Source organism: Balearica regulorum, chromosome 1 (genome assembly GCF_011004875.1).
Source record: "Balearica regulorum gibbericeps isolate bBalReg1 chromosome 1, bBalReg1.pri, whole genome shotgun sequence".
Taxonomy (NCBI): domain Eukaryota; kingdom Metazoa; phylum Chordata; class Aves; order Gruiformes; family Gruidae; genus Balearica; species Balearica regulorum.
Window position 1 is genome coordinate 189,613,843 of NC_046184.1, and position 19,028 is coordinate 189,632,870.

At 39.7% G+C, this 19,028-nt stretch overlaps 1 protein-coding gene across 2 annotated transcripts in view; it reads right to left on the reverse strand.

Moving 5' to 3' along the window:
* NEK5 (NIMA related kinase 5) overlaps nucleotides 1–17,380 on the reverse strand; it is a 30,016-nt gene extending 12,636 nt beyond the window's left edge. For both annotated transcript variants that reach the window (XM_075741904.1, XM_075741903.1), the window contains exons 1-11: nucleotides 17,135–17,380; nucleotides 14,715–14,811; nucleotides 13,586–13,683; nucleotides 11,565–11,648; nucleotides 11,387–11,457; nucleotides 8,975–9,061; nucleotides 7,798–7,852; nucleotides 6,076–6,276; nucleotides 5,908–5,980; nucleotides 4,188–4,324; nucleotides 312–511 (exon numbers count right to left, since the gene is read on the reverse strand). In XM_075741904.1, coding sequence (XP_075598019.1) covers nucleotides 312–511; nucleotides 4,188–4,324; nucleotides 5,908–5,980; nucleotides 6,076–6,276; nucleotides 7,798–7,852; nucleotides 8,975–9,061; nucleotides 11,387–11,457; nucleotides 11,565–11,648; nucleotides 13,586–13,683; nucleotides 14,715–14,811; nucleotides 17,135–17,251 — 1,220 coding nt within the window. In that variant the 5' untranslated portion in view covers nucleotides 17,252–17,380. The remainder of the gene's footprint in view (nucleotides 1–311; nucleotides 512–4,187; nucleotides 4,325–5,907; nucleotides 5,981–6,075; nucleotides 6,277–7,797; nucleotides 7,853–8,974; nucleotides 9,062–11,386; nucleotides 11,458–11,564; nucleotides 11,649–13,585; nucleotides 13,684–14,714; nucleotides 14,812–17,134) is intronic.
* Nucleotides 17,381–19,028: the final 1,648 nt, after the last annotated feature.

Sequence of the window (19,028 nt, forward strand, 5' to 3'; positions counted from 1 at the left end):
TCTCTCCCCCATCTCACTGGGGGAGGGCAGTGAGCCAACAGCTGTGTGGTTGTTTTGGCTGCCTGCCAGGTTAAACCAGGACACAATGTAATGTCAAACATCAGGACAATAGATTCAGAAGGAATTTCTGGATAGACAGGAACAGGAGTTATATTGTTGTACAATAAACTTATGTAAAAAAAAAATCAAAGACCAAGCAGAGAAGGAATTATACTGAATGAGCCGTGTCCAGTGTTACCGAATCAGGAAGACTGATAACTCAAAACATGCATTACAGTTGACCACTAATAAATAGAGTGAGAAAAGTTTACCAGTCAGGTGGTGGGGGTGGAGGTGCAACTTGTCCTTTTAGTTTATAGCATTCCTCAACTCTTTGGCTGATATGAGAAAGATCATAATGTGCATTGGCCTTCCTCTGCAAGTTGTCTAGCTTATCATAGTAATGACTGTAACGGCCATGCACTCTAATACTTCCTGGCCTTTCTGCCATCTTAAATCCAGAGGTCTGTGGCTGAAAATATAATAAAGGATGTTATTTCCCCTATTCTCATTTGTATCAGTACAAGTTTGAATTAATTTCCTGTCCTTCTCCTGAGTCTGAGTTGCATGGTAATACAGGCTGTCTACAGTATAGTTAGTGTAACTTTTCTAAATCCTTTCACATATAACCCAGAAACTTCCTAACTTGTCTTTTCCTTGTCCCCTGTTCCATCAACTCCTGTCATTAAGCAGCAGCCTGTATTGTTGTGCGAGTCAATCAGCATGGGGCTTTGTACTCTGTAGTGTCACTGCCCCAGAATGACTTCATTGTTCTGAAGCCTAAAGCACAGAATTAATTCCAGGAGAGTCTCATTTTGCCATGTGAGAGCAAGGGGAACCTGAGATGTAGTTTTGGGCAGTATACACATTGACTGCTGCCTTCAGGGGAGTGCTGTGCTACTTCATTTCACTATCTCTTTGATGATGTGCCTGTGCGAGCTTGCCTTTCATCTCTCAAAGTCCTTATGGTGATGAAACATGCCTGTATTTCTACTTTGTGACAAGACTGTCTTTTTCCATTTCTCATAAGAACAATGGAGAGAAAGTGATCATCTAGCTGCCACTGCGTGATTTAAGTGCGGCAAGACATTCACAAATTTTTCCGTGGTGGAAGACTATATGGTGTATGAGAAAAGTGCTGAATTTTGCTTATTTTCTTACATAAATTAAAAATCATCTAAGTATCCCTTCCATAGATGGGAAATACATTAACTATTCCTTCCTATTTTCCTTCTTAAAAACACTGAAAATAGGCTCATCTACCTATGGCATAGTCCAGATTACTGTAGAATATATATTCATATCTATATAAGAATAAAATTTTCCACTACCAAAAATGGTCCCAAGAGGTAACCTCAAAAAGTATTTATCTTGTCCCTCATTGAAATAAATAGGTTTTACAGTATGACATCCAGAAGTATGGCAATCCTGAGCAATAGGGAGAACAAATCAGGCCATCTAAATAAATGTAAGAGGACTGAGAACTGTGACCCATGAAGCAGGCACGATGGTGACATAGGCCATGAAAAAGGCTGAGGTACTGAATGCCTTCTTTGCCTCAGTCTTTACTAGCAAGACTGGCCTTCAGGAATTTCAGGCCCCTGCGACCAGGGGGAAAGTCTGGAGCAAGGAAGATGTACCCTTGGTGGCAAAGGATCAGGTTAGAGAATGCATAAGCAGACCGGAGTGATGGGATGCACCCACGAGTACTCAGGAAGCTGGCAGTTGTCATTGCAAAGCCACTCTCTGTTATCTTTGATTGGTCATAGCAGTGATTGGGAGGAGGACTAGAGGAAGGCAAATGTCACTCCTATCTTCAAAAAGGGCAGGAAGGAGGACCCAGGGAACTACAGGGTGGTCAGCCTCTCCTTAATGCCTAGCAAGGTCATGGAACAACTAATCCCGGAAACCATTTCCAGGCACATAAAGGACAAGAAAATCATCAGGAGTAGTCAGCATGGATTCACCAAGGGGAAGTTGTGCTTAACCAACCCAATAACCTTCGACAATGAAATGACTGGCTTGGTAGACAAGGGTAGAGCAGTGGATATTGCCTACCAGGCAATTGCCTTCATGGAGGCTTTTGACGCTGTCTGCCGTAAGATCCTCATCGAGAAATGGATAAAGTATGGGCCGGATGAGCAGACAGTGAAGCAGATTGAAAACTGCATGAATGGCTGGACCCAGAGGGTAGTCATCATAGTACAAAGTCTAGTTGGATGCCAGTAACTAGCAGTGCACCCTACGGGTCAGTACTGGTTTCAGTCCCGTTCAACATCTTCATTAATGATCTGGATGATGGGACAGAGTGGGGCAGAGTGCATCCTCAGCCAGTTTGCTGATAACACCAAACTAGAAGGAGTGGCCAATACACCAGAGGGTTTTGCTGCCATCCAAAGGGACCTCGACAGGCTGGAGAAATGGTATGGCAGAAACTTCAACAACGGGAAGTGCAAAGTCCTAAACTGTGCATCAGTATATGCTGGGGGTCACCCAGCCAGAAAGCAGCTTGGCAGAAAAGGACCTGAGGGTCCTGGTGGACACCAAGCTGACCACCAGCCAACAGTATGTCCTTGCTGCAAAGAAGGTGAATGATATCCTGGCCTGCATTACACAAAGTAATGGAGGTCAAGGGAGATGATCCTTCCCCTCTACTCAGCACTGGTGAGGCCACTCCTGGAGTGCTGTGTCCAATTCTGAGGTCCCCAGTACAAGAGAGACAGGGACATACTGGAAAGAATCCAATGAATCACAAAGATGATTAAGGGGTGAAGCACTTCTCATATGAGGAAAGGCCGAAAGAGCTCGGACTGTTTAGCCTACAGAAGGCTCAGGTGGGATCTTATAAACGTAGATAGATACCTGAAGGGAGGCTGCACAAAGGTTGGAGCCAGGCTCTTTCCAGTGGTACCCAGCAACAGGTCCAGAGGCAATGGGCCCAAACTGAAACACAGGAAGTTCCCTCTGAACATCAGGAAACACCTTTTCACTGTGGGGGTGATCGAGCACTGGCACAGGTTACCGAGAGAGGTTGCAGAGTCTCCATCTTCAGAGATAATCAAAAGCTGTCTGGACATGGTCCTGGGCAACTAGCTCTAAATGACCCTGCTTGAGCAGGGGCATGGACAAGGTGATGTCCAGAGGTCCCTTCCAACCTCAACCATTCTGTGATTCTGTGAATCCTGAAGCAACACATTCAAAGTATGACACTTGCAACCCTGCAAACTGTTTGCTTCATTTGGATGCTGAAAGAATGAGGGAACTTTCCCAGTGTTAATATTAGAGCATGTCTTGTAGATCAAAACACTGCAGACAAAATTCTGCCTTTGATTACAGCAGTGCACAGTGAAAGGAAAGTTAACCTTCCTAACTTGATCCATCTATGTATTTACACAAATGTAACTATGAGAGCTGGTATTATCCATAGGTAGTGTAAGTGATTGCTTGATGGATGCAGTTCTGGGAACTCCACATTCCGTACCATCAGTTAATCTACCGCAACTGCAATATGCAATTACTGCTGGGAGCTCCCAGATCCTAAATGTGCTTTTCTCTGTGTTCACCAGCACACAAGGCAGTACTATATGCTCTTGAAGATAAAGGTATACAGTGATGCCAAGTAAGAGGCTGGACACAGCATACAGCTGATATCCAGCCTGAGGAAAGAAAGAGGTGGAAAATGAGTGAGGGACACAAATAGTTATGAAGAACTGGGGCTTTCTGCTGTAGGGTTTGATCCCAGTTTGTTGTAATAAGTATCTGAGACAAGGGCAGTGGGTGCTAGTGGGTTTGCCCATGAATGGGCTCTCAGAAGGGTTGAAAAAAGAGAATCAGTGTATTTGCTTCGATAGCAAAAATGTAATCACAGAGTTTATTTGCCTTTTTGCAAATGTAAATGCAAAGCATGCCTGACTCCTTTTGTTACAAAGAACCACACCGAAGCAGCCTAAATTCAGTGTTTCCCACCTAGGCTTTCTAAAACACCTCTTCTGAGGCTTCAGGAGTGCTTACCTGTCTCTACTGGCTTATTGCAGGCACTAAGCTAAATTTAATACATCTTAACAAGGCGTTTTAAAGGGTCTTTTCTAAGAGCAGGAATTTGCCTTCTGAAGCTGATTAAGTATTACAAGAATGCAGATGTGCAGTACCTGAAAAATAGGCTGTTGTCCTCTTGAAGGAGGTTTCCACTCATTTCTTTGAAATAATTCCTGTTTCTTGACAGGCACCACCATTCCAGATTCTAGAGAAACTTGGTCCTGGACTCTCCTTTTTTGAAGTTTATATGCTTTTTAATAATGAAAGATTAAAAGGTTACATTCTGTGCTCTCTACGTGATTAATGGTTATGTAGTTGCAAACCATAGTAGGGTGCATACATCTAACACTGACAGGTTGGACTAACACTCCTTACGACCTTTCATTGTCATCACCATCATCACCATACTTCACACTTCCTAGGCATTCTGCCTTTCATTCTTAGAATGACATGCTTTTGAAAATATTATGATTTGTCACACTCATATAAAGTGGATCTTACTCATTAGTTTTGCAAAGCACACTGAATAAAAGGGAGACCTCTATAAACTAGAACGCTGATTTCATGCTAGTACCAAGAACAGAAAACAGGAGGTCTGATTCTTAGGCTCAGATTTCACTGGAGGCTAAGTGTCTACCTGCTCAGTGTTCCCTTTCTAAACCTCGCCCTCAGTATTCTACAAATCACTAGAAAACGTTGTAGTACTTGTGAAATTTGGAAAGAAGGGCTGAAAAGTAAAACATTTACCTTACCAGTTCCCCATGTAGGAGAATAAAAGTACACGCCATTCCAGTTTTGTCAGTCACTATTTTGCAAATACTTTAGCTGCAATAATAAAAAGTAGGGTCCTTCCTAGAATTAAGTCCTTTCTAAACGAATATTAAATCTTTCCTGAGTAATGCCTGTGATAGTATCATGTGTGGGAGATAAAATATATGAAAATCATGCGTATATGACCATAGATATTTTTTAAAATGCCTAAGTGCTTTAGGTGTTCAGGTGCCTCTGTCCAAATGGCATTAGTCCTGAAGGCAGATAAATCTCATTGAAAGCAATTTCCAAAATAACATGGGTTCCTAAACTACTGAAGAACTTTTTTTGGTTAAATAGCCCGTCCATAGTGTAGTTAGATAACTATTTTCAAAAATATGTTGAAACTACTTTAATACTTCCAAATATAAATTTAAGGAATAATTATGATATACTGAAGAATACAAAATTAGGAAAAGGTTATGCTGCCAGAAATATGCCAGATATTCAGCAGTTCATACAGAGACACCATTTCATCTTATTCATGTTTTCTAAGAATGTGCGTACGGAATCTGATCTATCAATGAGCACCAAATCCAAGTAGAGTTGTCTCTCACAATTTAATTGAATTTATAATATTTTGTAAAATACATTTTTATTACTTTGTAAAATACGATGGAACACATTTTGCAAGATTTTTGCATTTTTGCACATAGCTTGGCAAAATTAAGGAAGGATGGTTTTCATGTGACAGACCTAAACTGCATCTAGACCAAAGCCTCTCAGTTTTGTAAATTCTATTCATAAAAGAATTAAGATTAATGTTTCAGCACTTTACTATGGTAGCTTTTCTAGCTGAATGTTGCTAATGAGCTGGTCTTAAAGTTGCCTTTTCCTGAACAGACAGCAATGCACTGTCTGGGGAAAATGCTTCTGCTGTTGTTCTCTCCTCCTCTTCTTTTTAATTTTGTGCGAAACTCTCCAAATGTGCAATAAAGACTGGAGAAAGATATAGCTATCATGTATATCATAACTAACAAATGTTAGTGTAGAACTAATGTTAAATAATGTTATTATCATTACCTTGTATCAGCTTGGCTCCAGACTCTGATGCTGAAGGCCTTTTTCTATGTATCACAGTGTGAATGAGTTCTTCCTGTGTTATCCATAAGAAAGAAGGTATCTAATAGAACTGTTTATACTACTTTGATACATATTTTTCTCTCAGCATGCAGCAGTACAGGCACTTACCTCAGGGGGCAAATACCTGAGAACGAGCTTCTGCAAGAAGGGCTTCCTTAGAATAGAATTGATAGATGGTCGATCTCTTGGAGATATTTTAAACAGCTGGGAAATTAATATTCTCAGATCATACGAATAGTTTGGAGACACTGGGTGAAAACGTCCTCTGCAGATCTTCAGCACCAGCTGGTGCAAACTATTGCCCTCAAACTTCATCAATGAAAACAGTAAAAAGAGGACAGTAAGTACTGCTGGTTGGAAATGATGGACTTAGACTTAGACACTGCAATTTGAAAAAAAGGTACTGGCTGACAGAAGCCCTGTGCTATGCAATCTCTTCACAAATCCTTTCTTGCTAACTACAGTTTGCTGTGAAAAATTAATATAACCACTCTCTGATTGTATTTTCTGGTCATGTTCTCCTTGTTTCAGTTGCATGACTTAGGAGGTCCGATGATAGCTTTTGTACCTGGAAGAGTTTTATTCATACTCTGTTGTCATACGGTGACATAGACACATTTTTTCCAGAATGAAACATGATTTATTTTGCCAAAAGCTGTTCAACTGAGACCTGCGTACATACTGTCTTCACAGAGTTCACCTTCAAAACCTCACTTCACAAAACTTAACCTCTGTGTTCTGTGTCTCTCTGGAACCAAGGTATAATCTTGATTTTTAATAACCGACGCCACTCAGATAAATCAGCCCTCCCAGTTCATCAGTCTCTCAATATATTTTTTAGGGCCATAGAGAGGCAAAAATAATTTTGAAAGCAAGTTCTTTCTAAAAGTATCATTTATTTTATGTGGCTATTTTGAAGGTGATGTAACCAAAATTTGACTTAGCTTCACTTGCATTTCCTCTACATCAGCATCTAGTCCCTGCCTTCAAATTAAAAAATGGGCAGCAATACAGAATAAAACACCTAATATTCATAAGAAGTAATATTAATGTTTTCTCACTTGGTGAAATACGAAATTTTCCTCAGCAGTATCCCCTTTCTCTCAGCTCAGCACAATCGCTCTCCCTATTAGTGCTGCTCTGCATTTTCCCACATCCAAGCTCAGCAAAAAGTCAACTTCTGCTGGGCCCAGGAATCTGATCCTTTTCCTGTTGCCAGGATTAGTCTCTGCTGTGTTCCCTTCTCCACGTAATACCCACAGGCTGAGGATTATCCGAGGCTCAGATCAGGCTGAGGACAACACAGCTTCCTGAAGATGCTATCATCTCAGTTATTTTCTGACATGAATGTGCTTGCAAACACAACAAAACCTTTAGGAAAATGCTTCTGGGGACTCAAACTACTTTCTGGGGAAATATGGGTTTCAAACTCTTTATTAAGCATAGATTGGTATTTTTAAATAGAAATGAGTAAAATTGTATGCCTAAGGCGTAACCTTGAAGTTTGGCTTTAATTCTTTCCATTGTTCATCTGTCTTTTGAAAAAGTTTAGTACTTATTAGAGAGCAAATATATGTTTGATGTGTGTATACACGCACGCTCATATGTGTATATATATATATAACTTCTAGCAATACAATATAATACATTGTATTTCAGTATGCACTCAATTTGAAAAATTAAACACTAGCAGTCATTCTTTAATATCAATAAATAAGCTGAAAACAATTCTAGTAGCTGACTACGAATACTATTATTACTACAGTCTTTCCAGGCTGTCCACTATCTTTTTTTAACAATATGATAATGATCTGATTCTACGGTACTTACAGGATGCTTTAGTGCACATAGCTCATAAAGCACACAGCCAAGAGACCAAATATCTCTGTGAACAAAAATTAAAGTTTCAGGGGAAAAAACTGTAATATTTTCATACATGTAATCAGAACCTCTTCTCAGCTCTCAAATTTATTAACATTATTCCATCACAGATTAATATTGGTGCAACTTTGAATTTTTCTTAACATGCACTGAAAAGAACAATTAATAATTTCTTTTTAGTTGTGGTACCAATGTTTCCATGATATCTAACTAGGTACTATCATTATCATTGGAAAAGGCACATGACATAAAGAATGCATGCTTAATCTTTCTAGCAGGATGAAGGGCAAAGCTATGTCTGGCTGACTTGATAGTTAAGGAGACAACAAGGGAGTAAACTTGTGTGAACAGCACCTTAGAGCTGAGATGCTACTTTGGGCTCCAGAATATTTGGTGTTGATCACATCCCACACACACAGAAGGGGGTCTAGGGGTCTAGCCCACTCAACTCCTGACTTTTCAGTGCTTCTCATCTGGCATTTTGTGTTAAGCCTGTGTGAGCCTTTACAATTCTCAGACCTATTTCTCTTTCCTGCAGGTGGCTACTGCAAAGTTCCAGAACTGCCAACCTAGCAGCTTTCACTTTAGTGTATTTTTATAAATCACAAATGACTGTATCAAAAATTCATAAACTTGGAACTGAAAAGATCCATACTTGCATTGGTTATCACACGTTGAAAACACAGAGACAAATTTAGTATTTAATGGAGAACCACATAAAGCAAAGGGAAAAAATAAATTTTACATTTCACGCCACTACTAATAAGAAGTATTAAAAGAGAATGAGAGTACCCTATAAATTTCAAGTACAAGTAATTTTATAAAAACAAAAAATATTATTATATTAAGCCTGTAAATGAATCACAACAAATTCATGATTAGTATGCTCTGGACACTGTCAGTCAAAATACAACCAATGGTGTTGTATGTATAGTATAACATAGTTGTTGTATAATGATTGATGCACCTAATTATTGTACACAATAATACAAAATTTCACAAAGGGTGACGTGAAATTCCTGATGCCCTGCAGAAATACTGATTTAAACCATGATATTACTAAATAAGTTTTCTCATGCCTGCATGCCCTCATGCACAAGCATATGAAGGAAAGACAGAGACTTACGTTTTATTGTTATATGGTCGATTTTCACAAATCTCAGGTGACAGATAATATGGGGTCCCTACACAGGTATGGGCAAACTCCATAGTGCTAATGAAACACAATGAACAAAAAGGCTTACACACTGAAAAACTTTACAAGCAATTGAACTAGAGACTATCTGCCCCAGGTGAAAAGCCCATGGGGGACATTATTTCCGCTCTCCAAATAGTTGAATAATGGAACATCCCAAGAAAAACTAAACTTCTGTGTAAAAATGACCAACTATTTTAATAGTGGAGAGTGTTTGCACTTCAACAAAAAGCACGAGAATTCTCTTTTCCCTACTTTTACCAACATTGTAATCAATATTTGCAAGGAATGTTTATCAGTAGCACAGAATTATGAAAGCTGTCAAAGACACTGCAAAATAACAGAAGTCTCCAACATACTCACTGAAGTAAGAATATGGGAGGTGGCAGTCAGGCACACAAGCCAGAAACAGTGGAAGGAGGAAGTGCTGTGCAGAAACTAAAGGAGGAGTAAATTAATTCTAATCCCATCTTTGGTGCTGACTTGTGAAGGTGTAGCCAAGTAGAACCAGTTGGATTCACTTCACATGCTTTTAGATATCTACTCGGTAGATGTCATCAAGAGTCACTGGGAAGTGACTGTGAAGTCAGTGGAGAGAAACAGGTACTCAGAGAGTGTGATTCTTCTTACTCTAAACTAGATGTCAATGAAGTTGTAAGTTACACTCTTTATAAAGTATATGAAGTCTGAGTGCCAGAGGTGCCACAGACACCTAACAGCAAGTAAAAGTATTGGACACTATCTTGTATTTTGGAGAAGGGAGATGAAAATGCCTTTGTATACCCCACAGGAGGAGGAAAAGAGAGCCTGAGAAACTTAATCCACTTTTTACATGAGGAAAATTACTATCAAACTCCAATTATTTTGTTTTATAAGCCTATTAAATACTCTTTAAAATGTCTGTACTTGGACATTGAAATTCTGAGGTTTACTTCCTATCTGCTATGTATTATTCTGCTGCATAGGAGGAACCCCTAAAACAATTATCCCCAGAACACTTCTGAAGGCAGGCACTTTCTGCATAGTTTACATGTGGAGAGTTGAGGCCCTGAGAGTAGGTCTATGCTCCACAAAGGAACACACCACAAAGGTACGAGAGCTGGCAGAGACAGCAGCTACAACACGGACATGGCATATCCCTGGAGATGAGCGGGCTTGGATCAAGGCACTATCCAAACACCCTAATCCAATATACTCCAACTCTCAGCAAGACTTCCTAGCTCTGACACACCACCGAACTTGTAATGTTATGTAGGCCTAAATCCAAAGCCAATCTGATGGGGCTTTGACAAAAATTACATGGGCTGTATGTCCATGTGAAAAATGCATAAAGATACCTAATACATGTACACAGTTAAGTACATCTGAAGAGGATGAGCAAATTGTCTATGTTGGTTAAAGTTATCTGTTCTCTTTACTGATGCTGTGTAGACAGAAATGTGGTTAAACTTACAATGACTTAATCTAGGGATAGGAAAAGTTGTAAAAAGTGAGTTACAGCAGGTAGAGTACAAAGCAATTGAGAAGGACTGATACTAGAGGGACAATCTGCAAAATGATCAACAGAGGAAATTACCTTTCCATATAATACCTAATTAAATTGTGGACCTTCTTTCCCACAATATACTGCCATGGTCAAAGATAATCAAGTGGCTCAAAAAGAGATCAAAGTCAAGCATTGTCCTGTTGTTAGCATGCCCCCTGGCATGTTTTGGCCACACCAAAAAGCACTCTCCTAGACAATACCTGGCCACTATGCAGGACAGGCAAACCTTGTTCCCAAAGTCAGTAAAGAGAAGGCCACACTCTCTGGGAGAACAGAGTTTAGTCCTACAGATGCAAGTCATGCCGTGCCATGCCGTTTACTCTCAGGCCCAGAGAGTGGGTTCTGGCCCCTTTTAAAAAGTTAATATAGGCACAGTCTTGGAGGACATATGCAGAAAATGTATACAATCTCTTTTTTTTTTTTCTAAGTTTTTAACGTTTTTCATTGTCTTTTTTTATGAGGCACCCGAAATTATTATCAATGGCTGCAAGAACAGGACCTGCGCCTCCAGAATCTCTTTATGTCAGTTCGACAGAGAATATGAAAAGTCTGGGGCTTCCCCACCCTATGTCCTAGATATAACAGAAGTCCAGTTACTAGGCTAGATACATCCGTGGTTTCATGCAGGATGGCATGTTTTAGGTTAACAGAAAAAAATGTACTATCAGACCCTTTGTATCTCAGACCTCTTGAACAAGCACAATCCACAAACAATTTGCACATTTAGGTTGCATTCTGAACATTCATAAACAGACCAATTTGGTGTAGGTCACAGACTAATTAAAAAAGGTGCTTACCTGTTCAACTGTCTTGCTATGCCAAAGTCTCCAAGCTTTGCTACCTCTCCATTATTGCTAAGAAAAATGTTCTGCAAATAAAAACAAAACTGGTATGCGAAAACGAAACATGGCAGAGCTTCTTAAGTATATGTTTTACAAGAGAAAATTACTCCCTCTCCAGTACCAGTTTTACTACCTGTGCTTTTACATCTCTATGTAAGATCTTCTTGTCGTGAATATGCTTCAAGCCCAAGGAGATCTGTACAAACCAACTCAGAATCTGCAGTGAAAGTTAAAGGGAACAGATATCTATCAATTTATATGACTCTAATGTCCAATGGGGCATCTTACCGAAATATATAAAATAAAGACAACAATGACATCTAAAATATTTAGAGCATATACAATAGAAAATAATAAGAAATAATATTTTTAAAATTAATGCCATAGACTTTTCCTTTCCTTTTTTAGTGCTATTACAAAACTAAATGGAAACAGATACTTGCTCCACTTTCCCCATCAAGTTTTCACTGACTGTGACAGGATAAGTACTTGAACAAGGACTGAAAGAATCATGTCAAAGGACAGTGTAACTACCAGCCCTTTATTTAGCAATGAGCGAGTTCAAATAACAACTAAGACAAAATTGGGAAGTGTCTTCTTAACCCTCAGTAGTGGAAGTCATACCATCCAGTTATAATATTTGTAGTTTTATTGAATGTGGTCCAGAAAAAAACAGAAAAGAAGGATGAAGGACTGAAGCGTGGTGAAAGAAGGGAGCTATGAAGAAACTTGCATAAGGAAGCACACAGGTTTATCCTTTATCCTTGACCCAGCACAGGTCTTAAACATATATTTAACTTCAAATATACATGTGTTTTATTGAATAAGGGCCTTTGGACTTAATTCAGAAACAAAAGTACAATGCACTTATATGCTTCTCTTTTAGAAAAATTCATGGTCATGAAAGACTTTGATTCAAGTAATAATCTTCTATTTAGTAATGCTTCACATTAAGCAGATGATTTCCTGAATAGGGCTGATGCCACAAATGAGGCTTTCTTAGGCATACATTTGAAAATATAAAGATAACATTATGTTAAATTGTGCACTTTGCTTTCCTTTCTTGATTGGCAGATGTATCTTTAGTTTCTATAATCCATTCTTCTATCTGTACTTCCTTTGCCTTTCTTTGGATATGTATTATTCTGTCTCATTGTCAAGGGGTTTGCATGTGTTGGTTCTCTCTTTTGTGTTTTCATGATCTGTGGTTTCGTCCTCTATTTTCTCTCATGTTCTCTCTACCACTAGTATGTCTCCCAATAGGATCTTAAAATTCATTATTACTGAACCAGTAATTCACTTCCAACTGACTTTTACACTAAGGAGTTCCTCTTTTACTACTAAAGCAAAAAGAAAAGTCACAATATTTCTTTTTTTCCCACTTTCATGCTTTAGAGTGTGTTTCCACTAACAGGTTGGATACTATCTATCTGGTGTCTAGGTAAATTTTCATTGTACCTGCAAAAGTGGAAGACTATCCATGATTTAAAAACCTCATAGTTCAGTACAGTAAGTCCAATATATAAGAGAAAATCTCCTTCAGAAAGCTAAGAGTTAGCAAAAAAATAAAGGAGTAAGGAGTAGTGGGAGATTCTGTTAATTGCACTACCTATCATACTCCCTGATTTACAAAATAAAATATACGTGAGCATGCTCCAAAAGCAGTCAGAATTACGGGCTTGTTTCTCTGTGCTGCTTTAACAATTTAAATGGCATCAGAGAAGTCTTGGCCCAAATGAAATGAATGAGAGATTTACCACTGGCTTCAGTATAAAGCAGGATATGCCATGATGCAAACAGCATAAATGAATGAAAAACTCATATAATATATCCCCCAATAATTCTAAACCACCATTTAAGAAAGTCTTTATGGCTTAGTAGGCATACTACTAATACAAAGAAAAAGCACATCCACAATGGAAGGAGCAATGGGAGGGAGGAAGGGGGGATAAAAATGGCATCAAAATACTGTAATGGATTAAAGATCTTAAAGCAGTGTAAAAAGCAAACTGAACTCCCATTAAAATTACTGAAGTTTCTTTAAAATGTTCAATTATTTTAACAGGTCAGAAAAGAAACAGTAGTTAGTACTGGATAATTCAAACCACATGTTTTACATAATATGTCCTTTCCTCTAAAGATAACTTCTTTCACCTGGTCTTCATGAAACAGTACTCCATGCTGCATATTTATCCGCTTCATTAAATCTCCACCATCACAGTATTCCATCACAATATATAGCTTGCTCTTTTCTGAAAAGAAAAGTATGATTTTTCCTCTGTTCCTTCATTACTCATTAATACAGCAATAAATCCTTTTTATTTTATACGGTCCTTCTTTCAAAAGGGAGTAGTTAATCCTCTACCTACTCCTCCATTTCAGAGTAACTAAGAAAAAATGGATATTTCCAGTGAAACCTGATGCAAAACTAAGACGTGAAAATATATTTAAATGGAGATTCACAACAATATTAAATGCATGAGAAAACCCTCAAGAGACCACACTGATAAAAGACAGATGTTCTTACAGGCAATGCTTAGCAGAATGCTTCATAGTTGGGATTGTTCCCCAATAATAACTAAGTATACAGTTAGGCATAGGGAAAAGGTTAAAAGTAGACAGTGTCCAAACAGTAGAAATAAACAGCTTAATACAGAACCTCATCCTATTCTTACCTCTCTGGGGTCCAGAAGACTACCAGATTTCTATTTTCTTTAAAACATTTACAGTCCTGATCATACAGAAAACAATTTGAACACAAGCTACAACTACAGTGTTCATTACATATGGCATTGCTTATGACAGATATCAGCAGGGAAAATAAATATAGGGAATTAGCTTTTCTGGAGAACAGACTTCCTTCTATCTCTCTGGGTCCTGAAGAATTCCATATCCTTAAGTGATACCTCAAAATGTGGCTCAAGACAGAAGGCCAAGAGGACCTATTTCTTGCTATATTCAAAACCTCTCTTCTTCTATTGAACTCATAGAGAAGTCTCATTAAACTCTGGGCTCCTACTGAAGATCGAGACTAAAGTTCAACTTGAGCAAAGCAGACACCCCAGGATCTAGCGTTCATTCCACAGTACCTTAGGTCTCACCCACACAAAAGAGGGCAAGTGATGACTGAATTTGATACCTCATGTTCATTTTTAAGAGTTGGGTCCTGTCCCCACTGGTAAGGGATTGGGGACAGGCTTAAGGTTAAGCAATATTATCAAGGTGGGTTTGGCTGCCTTCCAATCCTATAATCACAAATAAAACAAAAACGGTAAAAGTAAACCTTGCATTGAAGCATAGAAGGTTACAATATTTGCATGCTTCATCTTGGCCAGAAGAATGACTTCTTCCTGAGAGGCTTCTTTTTCTTTCATAGGCATCTACGAAGAATTAAGAAACTATATGCTAGCAATGATACATTTAACTCTTTTCAAAAATAGTTATATTGTTATCAAACCATTCCCGCAAATACAAAAAGACTGTGTACCAAGGTGATGCAGAGATATTATAAAATATGATATATATATAATGTAAAATATCAATTTGCAGTGTACGCTTGGAAATATATTGGAATGTTACCAAAAAAAATTATGACATTTTACAAATAGGCAAATGTACACCTTTAAACTTTTGACACAGATGCTATTGCTAAGGTAGCTGATGAATAGAGGTAAACTCTAAAGTTAAACTTCTCTTAAGTATTTGAAGAATAAGGTTCTAAATGATTCTGTATTCTTAATAAGGATGATCTCAAAAGAATAAAGTAAAAAGCAAAAAAGTTCTTTGCTTTAGTAGCATCATGAGTTCTTGCAACATTTTGGACAAACTCTTTGCCTTGTTACATTAAATGGAAAACTTTTATTTGGTTCATTGTGATTACACTTTCATCAATATTCTTAAAAAATCATGTCTCTGAGTATCCATCCATCAAAATGTCCTCTTGCATTTGTAAAAAGTTTCTGTCATGGTTTAACCCCAGACAGTAACTCAGCACCACATAGCTGCTCACTCATCCCTCCCCTGCCAAGGGGATGGGGAGGAAAGTAAGAAAAAAAACAACTCGTGGGTTGAAATAAAAACAGTTTAATAGGACAGAAAAGGAAGACAATAATAACAACAACAACAATATTAATAAAAGTTATGCACAAATGCAATTACTCACCCCATGTGGAAGAAAAAAAACCCAACCCAATGCCTAGTCTGTTTCCAAGCAGCGATCCCACCTCCCGGCTCGCTTCCCGTTATATGCTGAGCATGACACTCTATGGTGGGGAATGTCCCTTTGGCCAGGCTGGGTCAGCTGTCCTGGCTGTGCTCTCCCAGCTCCCTGTGCACCTGGCAGGGCCTGGGGAGCCGGAAAGTCCTCGACTGAGTGTAGACACTACAACTACCCAGCAACAACTAAAACATCAGTGTGTTTTCAACATTATTCTCATCCTAAATGAAAAACATGGCACTATATTGGCTACTAGAAAGAAAATTAACTCTATCCCAGCCAAAATGAGAACAGTTTCTTACGCTCATTCTTAAGAAATAATTTTGAAATTTAATCCTCAAAGATTTAAAAACCAGAAAGTTAATGAAACACACTCTACCATATAACAAAAATCTTAGGGCTTCAAAGTAGTAATTTTCTGTATCCAGCTTCTGATTTTTGAACAAGTGGGATCCACAATAATATTTTATTAACTTTCATTTTTCTATTTTGCATGCATCAAAATCTAAGATTAGAAATGCATGGGTTTTATTGGTCATAAGCACAGAGATAAACTTTATTTTTTTATTTAGTCATCACTAGCATATCAATTTTTCTGGGTTTGAATATGGAAGTTATACAGCTCTTTCTAGAACTGATGTATAAAAATTCATTCTCCTATTATAATTCTCTAATATATTAGAAATTGCCTAATGTGGCCCAGAATAGCAAAAGACCTGTCAAAGGCAGGTAGAGACTCATTCAAATTGACTGTTGAAACCCCCGTACCGAAATTACAGGGAGCGTCTTTCTTCAACTAGCTATAGGAGTGGTATTCCTCCCATACCTGAGCTAGTGACCCTAACCAGCCTCTGCAGTCAACAGAAAGAAAGTGCTTTTATGGCCCAGTTCAGCTCATTCTAAAATAGAAGTCTAAAATGCACATGATCCACAGCTTCCTAAAAATACGTATTACCCTTGTTCTCCTAGAAAGGGAGCCTAGCCAAGCAGCTCAGATGCTGACAGCTACAGAATGGAAATTTAAAATTAGAGGAGATGAATCAAACTGCCATAAACATAAATAAGAATTGGAAAGACTCTGTTGTGAATTACTCGAGTCTGAAAATATAGATGTGGAAAAAAAAAAAGGAAATGCAAAAATTTAGAGAAATGTATCACAAAATTGTGATTTGTTATTTCAGTGGCAATAGTTTCATTGTAGTTGAATCATCTATTATAAAATTGAATTAGGTAGTGTCATGCATTTTAGGTAGAAGTTTTGAAAAGAACAAAAATGCAGTAACAAGTAACACGGTATCAAAATAAGTATTTCATCTACACTTGTAAAATTCCTAAACTAGCAAAGAGTGCAGTCTTTGGAAAGTCTATATAATTGAGATGGAACTAACAAAGAAGACAAAACATAACCCAAGTTCATACCCTAGCTAAGCGCAATTAGCACAATCAGGTAAATAACTACTGTTATCATCCAGGTTTTGTTGTTTTACCTTAGTTAAATCAATCTCTTTGATAACACACTGCTCATTATCCACTTTTCCTTTTGCCAAGAATATTTTGCCAAAAGATCCCTCTCCAATTTCTTTAATGATTTCATATTTATCCATGATGTCTTCGTCTTAAAGCAGTGTCTAAAATAAAAAAGTCCTCAAATTAGGTTGCACGCAGTCAGTGCTGTAACATCTCAGTTTGTACTACAAACCCAATACAACACTACCTTTTAAGACTGTAATTTTTATCACTTTTTTATCACATTGTATCGCATTTTTATTACTGCTGCTGATTCTTCCTCAAAATGTCATCTCCTGGAAGTCTGCAAATTATTGTGGATCTGAACTTTCAAGCTTACGAGTGTCTCATAAAGAAAAGCTTGAAGGTTAGTCCTAGTACATCTTAAAGTTAAAACATGAGAAGGCAGTAGAAAGTACTATGTAAGATTAAATGATTTTGGAAAGTCTGACTCGTTATTTCCTGAAGTTAACAATACTGCAAACTTGCTCTTTTAATGGAAAAAATAATGTATTTCATGCTGATTTAGTTTATACTAATGTGATCTAATGTTAGCAACAACAACAACAAAAAAAGCCACTGCATTTTGCAGGAGACCACAGATGAGTGCACCATCAGGCACGGGCCGTCATCGGGAAACCTCTGGCATAAACAGTAATGTCACTGGGTACCTGCAATGTATCCATACGCCACCTTAGATGGCTAAGTATGAGCAAACACTATAAAACTATTCATATTAGTTGACCTGAGTTTTAGCAAGGGTGATTTACTAAGATACTAGTCTTTTCCTGTCAGGAGGGACAGATGAGCTCTGTAACAGGCTACCTCGGGAGCCTGGGCAAGCTCCAAGCCAAGAGGTTTCTGAGGACAGCACAGGCAGGGTGACCTTCAGGCATTAATAACGCAGGTGTCTGGGTCAAAGCCAGCTCCTGTTCATAGTCCCTGGTGAGAAGCTGCCGCTCGGGACTTGCCCCGTCTCACCCACAGGTGTGACAAGCCGCCCCTGGGCAGGGCTGCGCGGCCCGCCAGGGCCCGGCCGGCTCAGCCCCCCCGGCTGCCCTGTGCCTGCGATGCACCCAGGCCTCTCACCGCCCAGAGCTTCGCCTCTGCGGACAGCTTAATGGCAGCGGGGCGCTGGGGAGGTGAGGGCGGTGGGGCTCGACCGCCTAGCAGCAGGGCCTACGGGTGGCGGTCTACAACCTCCTGTTGGGGGGCTGGGGGTGGGCACCTCAACGGGCACGGGGAGGAGAAGCCCGCGGGGGTGCCGTCGTGCCCGCCGCGCTGCGGGATCGCTCTCCGCCACCATTCGCGCCTCGGTTTTGGTGCCGTCGCCATAGCGACGGGGCGAGCCGGCGAGGCAACCCTTGCCGAGGCAACCCTTGCCGGGGCAACCCTTGCCGGGGCCTCCCTCCCCTGCGGCCCGGCCCGGCCCGGCCCGCCGCCGGGAGACGCGATACCTGCGTGCACCCAGCCACCTCGGCAGCAGGAGAAGGAGCCCTCCCTGAGCTCCGCGCCTTCCCGACGGGGGTGTGGCGTTAAAAGCGGTGCGGCGGCACCGCCCGCAGGCAGGCCCGGGGCAGTGGGCAGGAACGGCTGCGGGGCCGGCCCTCGCCCCTGGCGGGAGCAGCAAGAGCTTATTTTCCTGCCACGGCGGGCGGCTTTCGGTTCGAGTGGTCCGTAAGACGAGTAGGCTGGCCCAAAAGAAAATCTCGACTGCCTCAAGTTCTTGAATCCATAGCAGAGCCTCAAGTACCAGCCTACAAGCCACACGGGTGGCGAGATAGGAAATGGCTCCGTACCAAACCCACAGATTTCCTACAGCTTTTTGTATTTCTAATTCTGCAGTATTACGGGCAACATGGTCTAGTGGAGGGT